Here is a 12,086-nt window from a genome sequence, read left to right on the forward strand (position 1 = left end):
ACTTCACTTCTCTGGTATGTATCCTGTTGTTTAGCCTCTAAGTTGTATCTGACTCTTTGTGACCCCATGGACTGTAGCCCACCAGGTTCCTCTATCCATAGGATTTCCCAAGTGAGAATACTGGAGTGGGTTGCTGTTTCCTTCTCCAGGGGATCTTCCCCATCCAGGGATCAAACCTGAGTCTCCTGCATTGGCAGATGGATCCTTTACCACTGAGCCACCAGGGAAGCCTCAGTATGTATCCTAAGTGTTCAATAAATAATACATGTTACTATCATCACTATTATTAGTGATTATTATTATCACATGTCAGAATACCTGGCACAGTACATGCAATATATATGTTAAAGGAATTGTAGCTATTGATATTGTCAGATGTGAGAAATCTATTTAGTAAACAAAGGAAGCTGTTAATATAAGCTAAAGACACTTGGCTCAAAGCAGAGAGACAGTGCCTAACCAGGCTGTCACCAACACATCTTATGAGAAAGGGCCTGGCCATGTTGCCCATCTGCAGCAGGCTGGCCACTGGGGAGGCTGATGGAGGCCACTGTATGCCCTTACCTTCCGGATACTTGTAGAGGCTGGTGATGTCCACGCGGGAGTCGCTGCCCACCGCCTTGGTGCTGATGCACCGCCCGATCTTCTTCGTGTCTGAGTACACACGCTCCCGGCTCTCATCCTCATTCCAAAGCCAGGTGATGTAGTCTGCATTGACCTCCGCAAACACGAAAGGACCATCGTGGGCCAGATGCACGTCGCCCTCGCGGATGGCGGTGACGGAGGCCGGGCCACACCGGAACACGCCTGCGCAGGAGGGGTGGGCGTGAGCATCTCCAGGAGTCAGAAAGCGGGAGTCCGGGACCCACCCGGCTGAGCCCGTACCTTCGCTCTCCTCCTGGGGGGTGGCATCCAGAACCTGCCAACCATTGTAAGAGGGGCCCAGGTCCCGCCGGGCAAACCAGCTCTCATTCCAGACATGGAAATTCCTGCCGCAGAGAGGAAGGGGCAGGGTGGCCTCTGGTGAGCAAGAGAGGTTCCCCAGAGAGGGCAAGTGCCTGTTGCCAGCCAGACCCTGGGCCCTGCTCTGTGGTTGAGTTTGTGAACCGTCATTCAGCTGTATTGATGAATACATATCATCCACACAGGTACAGGCAGACCTTGTTTTATCCTGCTTCGTTCACTTTATCCCGCTTTATAGATAACTGTGGTTTTTGTTTTTTTTTAATAAATTGAGTGTTTATGGTAACCCTTCCTCATGTCTGTCTCACCTGTTTTCCCAGCAGCATTTGCTCACTTCGTGTCCCTTTGTGTCACATTTTGGTAATTTCTGCACTATTTCAAACTTTTTCATTATTATATTTTTTATAGTGATCTGTAATATTTGATATTACTAGTATAACTCGCTGAAGGCTCAAATGATAGCATCTAGCAATAAGTATTTTTAAAATAATGTATGTATATCATTTTTTAGACATAATGCTATTGCACACTTATTAGACTATAGTGTAAACATAACTTTTATATGCTCTTTTGGATTAAAAAATTCATGTGACTCACTTTATTGTGATATTCACTTTATTGAAGTGGTCTGAAACCTAACTGGCAATAGCTTCAAGGCCTGCCTTTATGTATACATATATATGTCTATATCTGTATCTATGCTGCTGCTGCTAAGTCGCTTCAGTCGTGTCCGATTCTGTGCGACCCCATAGATGGCAGCCCACCAGGCTCCCTCGTCCCTGGGATTCTCCAGGCAAGAACACTGGAGTGGGTTGCCATTTCCTTCTCCAATGCATGGAAGTGAAAAGTGAAAGTGAAGTCGCTCAGTCATGTCTGACTCTTCGCGACCCCATGGACTGCAGCCTACCAGGCTCCTCCGTCCATGGGATTTTCCAGGCAAGAGTACTGGAGTGGGGTGCCATCGCCTTCTCTGATCTATATCTATACCTATGTCTATATCTATATCTAGATCACCTATATCTGTATCTTGTTGTTCAAGGTCCAAAAATGCAACAGCCAATAAGACAGAAGATCCTTGTTCTCATGCAGCTTACATTCTAAGGAAGGAGACAGATAGGAAGACAGGCAAAATTAAGTAAGCAGATAACTAATAAAACAATAAAGTAACAATAAATGCTGTGAAGAAAGAGAGGAGCTTGAGATGGAGAATAACTTCTGGAGATCTTTTCTAAGTAAATGACATCTAAGATGGGACCTAGAATAGAAAGAATTAGTCATAGGATGAGTGAAGGAAACAGTGGCCCAGGAGGAAGGAACAGCATGTGCAAAGGCTCTTGAGACAAGAAAAAACTTAGTGTATTCAAGGAACAGAAAGTATGTGTCTTTGGGCTATGTCAAGCACTAGGGTAGGTAGGTTTCAGATTATGCAGAGTTCTGTAGGCCTTGGTAGGGACTTTAAGCTTTAAGTTTCCTATGTTAAAGATGAGAATATGAGGCTAGGAAAAGTGACACCATTTGCCCAACATCACACAGTAGAAAGCAGCAGAGAGAAACCCTGATTGGCCTGAGTTGGTGTCTTTTGTCTTTACAGCTGGCCTCCAAACTGTTCTTTGGAAAATATTATAAAAAGCCTTTGGAAGTAAAGGGGAGAACATGTATAACCTGCATGGCGACAGAGATCCCAATAACAAAAGAATGACCTGTCCATTTTGCATAAATAAAGAGAAGAATGAAAATGTTTTTGTGCTACTGCAGAGAGGGAGTGAAAAGAACCAAAAATAAGAGAAGAAAAGGGGAGAAGAGAGGCAGAGAGATGGTCTGAGGCTGGACACTAGCTTGGGGGGAAGCTCCCCTGGGGAGGCTGGACACTAGCTTGGGGGGAAGCTCCCCTGGGGAGGCTGAACGCTAGCTTGGGGGGAAGCTCCCCTGGGGAGGCTGGACACTAGCTTGGGGGGAAGCTCCCCTGGGGAGCTGAAGGACATCCTAAGAAGAGGGATGCTGAGGCTGGCTGTGTTTCTTTCTGTACCATATGCTCTTCACTATTCCCCTGCTCTTTAGAAAGTTGATTTTTCTTGGCAACTTGCACATGTATGAACAGACATTTGGACAAGGTTATTCATGGAAGCCTTGTTTGTAAAGGCAAATGTTTGGTCTGGCCACATGAGGTGGTTAAATAAGCAATGGTTTTTCTGTCCAATTGAAAAGCAGGCCAGGTTTCTAACTTCTCTTCCACTCACTAGCTGTGTGGCCTTAGGCAAGTCACTTGATCTCTCTGTGCCTTGGTTTTCTCATCTGCAAAACAGGGACAACGATACTACGTTGCTCACAAGGTTGTTTGGAGGAATACATGAATTTGTACACAGGTACGCCTTGGAGGTATAGTGGACTCAGTTCCAGACCACTACAGAGATGTGGATAGTGCAATAAGATGAGTTACAAGTATTTTTGGTTTCGCAGTGTGTATAAAAGTTATGCTTGCACTATGCTGTCATCTATTGAGTGTGCAACAGCTTTGTGTCTAAGAAAACAACCTACATACCTTAAGGAAGCTGTTGAAAAAATGATGCTGATAGACTTGCTTAACACAGGGTTGCCACAAACCTTCAATTTGTAGAAAAACGCAATATCTATGAAGCACAGTAAAAAGAAGAGTAATAAAATGAGGTAAGGCTGCATTGCAGCACTTAGAACTGGGCCTGGCATAGACTGTGCTCACCGAGTATGATGTTATTAAGTTTAAAACACTATGAAAATAAGGAAACTTTGTATGTACTGATATGGGATTGTTAAATGTAAAGCAAGATGAACAGTATTACGTTATATTGCTGATATTAAGTAGGAGGGAGAGGTGGGGGTGCGTGGGGACCGTGCATATGTGTGCGCCTGTATCTGCAGGGCTTCTCTCTGAAGAGATGTAAGAAACTAATTTCAGCCTTGCATCCAGGAGGATGGGAAGGCTTGAAATGGGGGAGGGAGACTTAAACGCTATAGCCCATTTGGTACCTTTTGAATATTAAAGCACTGAATGTATCTTCTACTTAAAAAAATTAAATTAGAATGAATTTTGTGAAGCGTTGTGCAAAGAGTTTTGTTTGAGGAGGTTGTTCCCACACAGCATAGTGCACAAGCAGCCCAGAGAGCAGGATCAGGCTACAGAGGTGACCCTGCAGAGGCAGTCACAAGAATATAGGGGCTGGCTCAGAGTCCTGCGGAGCGGAGAGCTGGGGGTACAAGGTCATTCAACCTTGAGGCCTGTTCTTGGTCTCTGAGTTACATGTCCAGAGGCCCCTGTACCTCAGAAGAAGAGTCATCCTGCTGGGGACCAACCCCTCCTCGGCAGGGTGCCTGTCACCCCTTCCAGAGCTGGCTCAGACCCAGTGGAGCTGGGCTGCAGATCTGGGTGGGCCACAGGGTGCCCCTGGGACCCAATAGCCGGGGACTCACCACATGCTGTCTTCTGTCAGGTCTTCCAGCGTTCGCCCGAAGGAGTCCACGTACTTGTCCACACTCAGGTTCCTGTCCGTGTCATGGGCCGAGTTAAAGTTGGACACAACCCGTGTCGCGATTCCCAAGCACCTGAGGACTGAAGAGCAGGACACTCATGAGGCTCCAGGACAGGCCGGGACCCAGCCTCAGGGACAGGTGGTCTGGCCCCCCTAGCAGGCAGCCTATCTCACATCTGGCCACAGCCCCCTCCCTATCTCTCCCAGGGCTGATGCCTGTCTCCAGGCTCAGAAACACCTCCATCTCCTGGACATTCTCTCAGGGGACTTCGAGAGTCACCACTGCCACCCCCTTGTGAATAGATGGGCTCTGAAGCTGACAGGACCTTGGAAGCTGTATAATAACCCTATAATAGCCATACCAGCCCATGAGGACTGGGGGCCCAGGACCACAAGACTCTCTCAAAGGCACTCAGTGAGCTTGAGATTCCTCAAAGATCAAAAGTTGCACAAATGAGGAATCTGGTTTCCCTCTTCATTAGCCTGTCTTCTAGTTCCCCATCACTAATAAAGATATTTTTGGTGTGGGGGAGGGATTCTTATGAAAATATATGCAACCAAATGCAGTTGAGTTGGTCAGGGGTTGGGGATCTTCTTTCTTGGGGTACCTGTGCACATGACTCCAGCGAAGACCCAGCACTGGCCGTACTTGACGGGCTTGAACCTGCCCTTGAACCACTTGTGCAGAATGGCCACGCTGCCACGCCAGTGCAGAGGGCTGGTGCCGCCGCCGTACTTGCCCTGCCACTGGCCTTGAACCACGCCCCGGTCGTTGTTGCTGTTCACCTGGACAGAGGAGGCCACAAGTCCACCCTCCGGCAGGGCTTCCCCCTTCAGGAACTTCACCATCGTAAAATCTCCAACTTTGGGCCACCCCCTTATTTGGGGCTACTCCTTCCTTTTAAACTGTCTGAAAATTGGGGTCATCTGCTCTCTTAAAATACTTACCTTTTGGTGCCATTTATCATTTTCAATTACCTTCCTTTGGGATGTTCTATTGTTGAAAATCAAACACAGTTTTTGAGCATTTCTTGTTTTAAGTGATCTGTTTTGGGGACTGTTGGTGGTAATAGCTATAGAGACCCTTTGTTGTGGTGGTTTTTAGTCTCTAAGTCATGTCCGACTCTTTTGCAATCCTGTGGATTGTAGTCTGTCATGCTCCTCTGTCCATGGGATTTTCCTGGTAAGAACACTGGAGTGGGTTGCCATTTTCTTCTCCAACGGATCTTCCCAACCCAGGGATCAAACTTGCATCTCCTGCACGCATCTCTTGCACTGCAGGAAGATTCTTTACTGCTGAGCCAAATGTTTACTATGTACCAGACACTGTTCTAAAGGCTTAGTACACACTATATTAATCTTTTAAACCTATGATGTACATTCTATTATCTTCCTTTTTTTTTCAGATGAGGAAACTGAGATGCATAGAGGTTAGGGAACTTGCTCACACTGCACAGAAATTTAGAAAGAGGTGACTTGCGAGTTCAGTACTTTGACTTGGGAGCCTGTCAAATCCCACAGGCTTGTAACGCTCTACTGTTTGGGACTGGTCACTGCTTTTGATTCTCTGTGCTCTGACATCTCTCTGAAATCTTGGGGAACTGAGAATATCAAATATGAAAAAACCAGTTTTATCTGTTTTTGGAATCACAGATACCCAGGCACTGACTTTAACAGACACTTACTATAGGGAGAGTTAGTAGGCCCTGTGGCTGCCTTCTGAGGAGGAAGCAGTGGCCTGTAACAGATTAAAGACGGCATTCTTCCCACAGCGAGGTGGTTCCATGTACCCTCTCCCTGAATCTGGGCTGGCCTGTGACTGCTTTGACCAAGGACCATGGTGGAAGTGATGCTGTGCCTGTTCCCAGGCCTAGGCTTTATGAGACTGGCAGCTTCTACTTCTTCTTTTTAGAATAATTGCCTGGGGAGGCACCAGCTGCTTTGTCTGGTTACCCTCAGACTGCCACGCTATGAGGAAGCCCAGCCTATTCACATGGAGGCACTACATGGAGAGACAGAGTGATGACTGCCCAGCCGCAGCTCATGCAACCATCCCAGCCCAGGGGCCAGACACGAGAGTGAGCAAGCACCTGGGCGTTCCAGCTCCAGCAGACGTGGCATGGAAGAGAACCAAGGAAACATTGACTGCTGGAACCAATGCCCTAGATGTATAGTCCCCACAAACCATCCCAGAAATCTTCCAGCTTTCAGACACCCCAGCTGAAGCATCTGGGAGCAGAGATGTTCTGTCTTCCCAGTGCCATGCCCAGTTCCCAGTTCCTGCAAATCACTGATTTGCAAAATTGTCAGCATAGTAAATGGCTGTTTTACACCCCTGAGTTTGGGGGTGGTTTTTTTTATGCAGCAAGAGAGAATTAAAACAAAAGATGACGGGAAAAATCTTAGGGTTGTTCCTGAGGTTTGGCCTAGGGACCTATGAAGGAGAGTGCATGCAGGGATGGCAGGTCTCCTCACCATGGCGCTGACGGCTCTGGTGATGTAGACGGGGTCATGGCGGTGGGACACGTCAGTGGCTGGGTCGTCTTGGTAACTAGGGGTTCGGTCCAGGATGGAGAGGCAGATGTTCAGGATGTCCTCCTCAAACTGTCCCCAGAGAGGCTGCTCTTAGAGGTCAGAGTCACACCCGCAGTTCAGACCCTCTCACAACCTCCCCCAGCCATTTGTGTTGTGCAAGGGAGCTTGCCTACACTTCCTGCCCCCCACACCACTCCAGGGACACCACAGAGGACCCCCAAGTCTCAAAAACCCTCCCTCAAAGAATTACCAGGAACCATATGCTCAGCCTTAATCACCTTTTTCCCCATGATTTTTTCAAATACACTTGAGTTAGTTGATAACATTTACGAACTGGGAGATTTTTCACATACAAATTAAGATTTCTGGTCTTTGAAGATTTGGAAGGTCTGGGAACCCTGGTCTGATTTTCCTACGTGTTGAGATGGCGTTACCCCTTAGATGGAATTAAACCTTCTGGTATATCATCCCTGCCCAGTCCTGAACCCTCAATGCTTTCAACCCCTGCCTCTCAGCCTGAGAGTCAAGGTTCTCTACTTGCCCGGAGTCCAGGCAGACAGAGCTCCTCCATAGAACCTCCGCTACTCCCTGACTCCCCTCCTCCACTGCTCTGACTGCTCTTCCTCTGACTGTCCAGATTCTGCCTGACTTTGGGGACCCAACCCCAATATCATGAAGTCTTCTGTACTCCTTGAGGTGGTTTTCCTTGACAGTCTTTTAAATTCTTTCTGCTGCCATCTGTACCATTCTGACCATGCCACCCCCTCCCACAACATTGCACCTTGCATTGTAACTGTTTATCTAAGCCAGTGGCTCTTGAAGTGTGGTTCCAGACCAGCAGCAGCAGCAGCACCTGGTGACTTGGAATACAAACTCTCAGACCACCTCAGACCTAATGAATCAGCAACTTGTTGGGGAGGCACATGGATCCCAGCCACCTGTATGAGCCCTCTGTGTCCTTCCTGTCCACACTCAAGATTGAGAGCCCCTGATCTAAGCTATTTATGTATACCCAATGTACCTTCCCTTCCCAAGGACCCACTGTAGGCCCTGGTACAACTAATAGTAGAGACTGGATAAGTGGGCTTGGTCTGAGAGTCGGTCTAGTTGTACCTCTTGGGAAGAAGAGGACACACAGAAGGGCTCCTGCACTGACTTTTCTCATGTCCCCAGCCATCCTTCTGCCTCTCATGCCTCTCACCCCCCTTTTGGTCTGGGCCCCTGGAGACCTGCCCGAAGTTCCAGCCTTGGGCTCGGATGCGCTTCTCCACACCCCGGAAGATGATCCCGCTGTCGTTGAGCACATACTCTTGTCTCTCTTCCTCTGAGTCCAGGAACACGTCGTCCTCTGAAAGGCAGTGGTCAGGCCTGGCGTGAGGGATGGGAACGTGGAGCCCTGGCCTCACCGGCCTGGGGAAGGGGCTACATCAGGCATCAGCTGCAGGATGGTGCCTGGAGGCAGCTGGAATAGGAGCAGGCAAGAGGGGCTTGCCGGCTCCCAGGCTGCCCCCTGGCCAGGCCCTATTCCACCTGGCTGGTCTTTCCTCAGGCAGGGACCAACCCCACCCCAGGCCCAGATGGAAGGAATTTAGGAGCCCTGATGTCTTTGGATAACCTGACTTAATGCCAATTAAATATTAGTAAGAATTGTCATTCAAGTTCCTGCTTACTAACTTAACCCTCAATAAGAGTACTGACCCCAGTACCCCTTATGATGTACCTTGCATACTACAAGCATTAGCTCAATAGATTCTCACCAAAACCCTAATAGGTAGGCACTATTATTATTCACATATTACAGATGAGGAAACTGAGACTCACAGAGGGCAGCACCTTAGCAAAGCTAGGACTAAACCAAGGCTGTCTGTTGGCTAAAGCCTGATACTTACCCACTTTTAGGTCTTTCCTGCCATTAAGCCCCATCTTTGCCCCCTGGCCTTCACACGCTAATTCCTGTCCCTCTGTCACAGCACCTTTGGAGTGTCCGCTACCAACTTCCTCTGCCCAGGCCTGCCCCCACCTGGGCCCCAGGCTCTTGCCAGGCCTTAGCACTCATCCCCCTGTCCCCTAACCTGCCTCCCAGACTTTCCTGAAGGACAGTTTCTGGGAAAACCTCAGCCTCAGACTCAGGAGCTCCTACCTGGGCACCATGGGTTGAAAAGGAGAACAAACTCGCCCAGCTTCCGGTCACTATGTTTGCGGCGAGAGGAAACCCTGGCGCTCAGCTGGTAACGGCCAATGACGGCATTGGGAGGGCTGGCAAGGCTGAAGGTCGTGGTGTTCTCTGTCTGAGCCTCCTTCACTGCCATCCAGGTGTCACCCCGCTCCAGCTCTGATGTCTGGAACACGGCTTTGGTGTGGAGGGCCTCAGAAGCCTGGGGTCCTGGCAGAGAGGAGAGGGAATCAAGAGAGCCAGCCGGCTCCAGGAAGCTCAGCTCTGGAGAAGTGGAAAAGCCACAGGCCCGGAAGGCCACCCTTCAGCACCTGAACTGCTGGACACTGCGGTGGGGAAGGGCCTGACCAAGATGCAGGAGGTGGCAGAGTGGAGTCCACCTTGGCTGTCCTGACTCCTGCCCATTTGCCAGATCAAGGAGGAAGTAATAAGCCTCTCTGAAACCAAAGAGTGCTTGAGGAATTTCCATACCTTCCCAGAACCCTGGACTTCTTGGTGTGCATAGAATTCCAGAGTTGTCATCTTGCCTGTCCTACTGCCTGCTCGCAGCACCTTCCAACCACCCCAGAAAGCTCAAACCACCTACAGGGACTTGTTTTCTGCAAAGTCTTGGCTGATGACCACAGGGTTTCAGGTTGCTGGTCACCAGACCCATCTTTAAGACTGCAGATTAGCAGCAGAACGCACTAACCAGTCAGGTACCTGTCTCCACGGTGAAGATGAGGGTCTCCTCGCTCTCCAGGGGTCTGTTCAGCTCCAGTGTGAAGGTGAACCTCTGGCCCCTGCGGACCACCAGGTTGGAGCCAGGGTACTCCTGGGTGTGGTGTGCAGTGCCGTTGCGCAGCCGCTGCCAGTCCACCTCAGTGACTCTGAGCCCTGGGCAGGGAGAGCACAGGGAGATGGGACCCAGCTCTCGGACATTTCCCATTTACGCCTGGCTCACTTTCCGACAGCTGCAGGCTGCCTGTCATTTGCTCTTGGAGTCACTATTTACCAGGTACAGTAGTTTCTGGTAAATTGTGTACCAGAAGCAGTTATTCTCGGTTGTTCTATAGTGTTCACAAACTAAGTCTGGGTTGATGTCCACTGGGCTAAGCTCTGAACTAGCCAGTACTGAACCATTGTTCCTGGGCGAAAATACAGGGCTTGGTTCCTGTGAGCCTCTGGTCACAACTTTTTCATCAACTGAACAAAACATAACCTTGTTTTATGTGTTTCTGTTTAAACACACCTTATTTAGTAAATTGTTGATTCGTTAATATTGAACTCATGGACAACAGCGCTGTAATTAACGCCCGAACAAAGCTTATCCAACACGTGTGTTTTCTCCATAAGGCATGTCACACCTTCCTGTGCTTAGGAATACTGGACAGCACTTTAGAGCTAAACATGGAATCATTTTAAACAGCAAAAATCAGCAACAAAAGGGACAAAAATGCAAATTACATAGCACCAGATAGACCATGAAAGCCACTTGTCTGAGAGCTGAAACAGCAAGGCAGAGTGTGCTCATCTCTGGAAGGTACTCAACGAACATGTCTAGGATGAATGAAGATACCGGGGCCAAGGGAAGTGAAGCCACTTTCCAAAGGGCACACAGTCAGGCTCAGGCCAGAGTTGAGTCTGTGAGCTGGTTTCCTACTTTTGACCACTGGTCCGCTGGCTTTCAGTTTCCTTCATGACCCACTGAAGAAATAGTGTTACCTGTTGCCCCAGTGCCTGCAAACATATAAACACGTTCAGATATAGATAAATCGGAAGTTTCACTAATATTTTCCCTTATTTATTATGATGAGTAATGAATGCTGAAATTTTATGTCCTTTTCTGTCAAAGCTCTTGAGCCACAGACCACCAGGGACACAGTAGAAGTTGAACTAGTCTCGTGGCTGTGAGAAAGCTCCATCCTCCTGGGGAACCAGGAAGTGCCTCAGAAAGGGGGTCCTGGAGAGGGCTTATTGTGGGATTTGGGCTGTTTTTAGGTGGTTTTGGTGAGAGTTGAAGGAAGCAGGGCTTTGATCTGGACTGGATGCTGTCAGGAAGCAAGACAAGTCTATGTTTATCTTAATTATTCTTCTGTAGAAGGTGGGAGGGACGGATGGAGGCTGAAGCTGTCGGTGGAGTGGCAGCATTCATTAGCCAGAATACAGGGGTGTTTACTCATTCTAGGGTGTGGACAACATTCATGCTTTTGTCTGGTTTCACACAGGATTATGGAGTGCTCTTTTTTGTCTTGACCTGTCATGGCTGCATTACATTGGTGGTGTTGCTGCTGCTGCTGCTGCTAAGTCACTTCAGTCATGTTTTCTCTACTTCAAGAGGTGGAGAAAGAAAGTCAGCTCAGAACAGATTTTATTTGGAATGAATTCCCTTGAGTGACTTCCATTACTTACACCTGTCTTTGGGCACCAGGTACCCACTCTCTGGGGTAAGGCATACAGAACCTATGTGGCCTGGCAAAGACGGCTCCTCTAAGTCCTGCTTGGTATATGAAGCTAGACAGCTTGCAGGTACATTCACAATAAGGAGGCTCTCAGGAGGAAAAGGATCGAGGTCCCTAAGCTCTTGCCTTTTGAGGTTCAATATTACTGGAAGTTTTTTGATAAGATGAATTTGTCTTGATAGAGGGTGGCAGCTGATGTTGCCCAGGTTTACATCTCTACTCTGACTTCTTTGAAATCCAAACAATATATCAATCATCTACTTGCATTTGGTGGTCTTCTAGGCAAATCCAATCTAATGTGCTCAAAGCAGAACTCTTGATTTCTTCCTCCCTGATCCCCAAATCCATGCTCTCATGCATCTTGGTAGACAGCACCCCATCTGCCCTGATGCTCAGGCCCAAACCAAAGAATCTTCTTTGATTCCCCTTTGCTCTCACATCCCTCATCCAAATCACCATCAAGCTCAATCA

At 48.4% G+C, this 12,086-nt stretch overlaps 1 protein-coding gene across 1 annotated transcript in view; it reads right to left on the reverse strand.

Annotated features, from left to right (window-relative positions):
• The window catches only part of TGM6 (transglutaminase 6), a 27,236-nt gene extending 17,134 nt beyond the window's left edge, over positions 1 to 10,102 (reverse strand). The window contains exons 1-8 of the mRNA XM_010836635.1: positions 9,877 to 10,102; positions 9,142 to 9,384; positions 8,231 to 8,349; positions 6,942 to 7,070; positions 5,075 to 5,252; positions 4,408 to 4,546; positions 886 to 989; positions 565 to 807 (exon numbers count right to left, since the gene is read on the reverse strand). Of these exons, the coding sequence (XP_010834937.1) occupies positions 565 to 807; positions 886 to 989; positions 4,408 to 4,546; positions 5,075 to 5,252; positions 6,942 to 7,070; positions 8,231 to 8,349; positions 9,142 to 9,384; positions 9,877 to 10,102 (1,381 nt within the window). The remainder of the gene's footprint in view (positions 1 to 564; positions 808 to 885; positions 990 to 4,407; positions 4,547 to 5,074; positions 5,253 to 6,941; positions 7,071 to 8,230; positions 8,350 to 9,141; positions 9,385 to 9,876) is intronic.
• Between the last annotated feature and the right edge of the window lie 1,984 nt (positions 10,103 to 12,086).

The sequence above is a fragment of the Bison bison genome, unplaced genomic scaffold, assembly GCF_000754665.1.
Source record: "Bison bison bison isolate TAMUID 2011002044 unplaced genomic scaffold, Bison_UMD1.0 scf7180017864063, whole genome shotgun sequence".
NCBI classification, from domain to species: domain Eukaryota; kingdom Metazoa; phylum Chordata; class Mammalia; order Artiodactyla; family Bovidae; genus Bison; species Bison bison.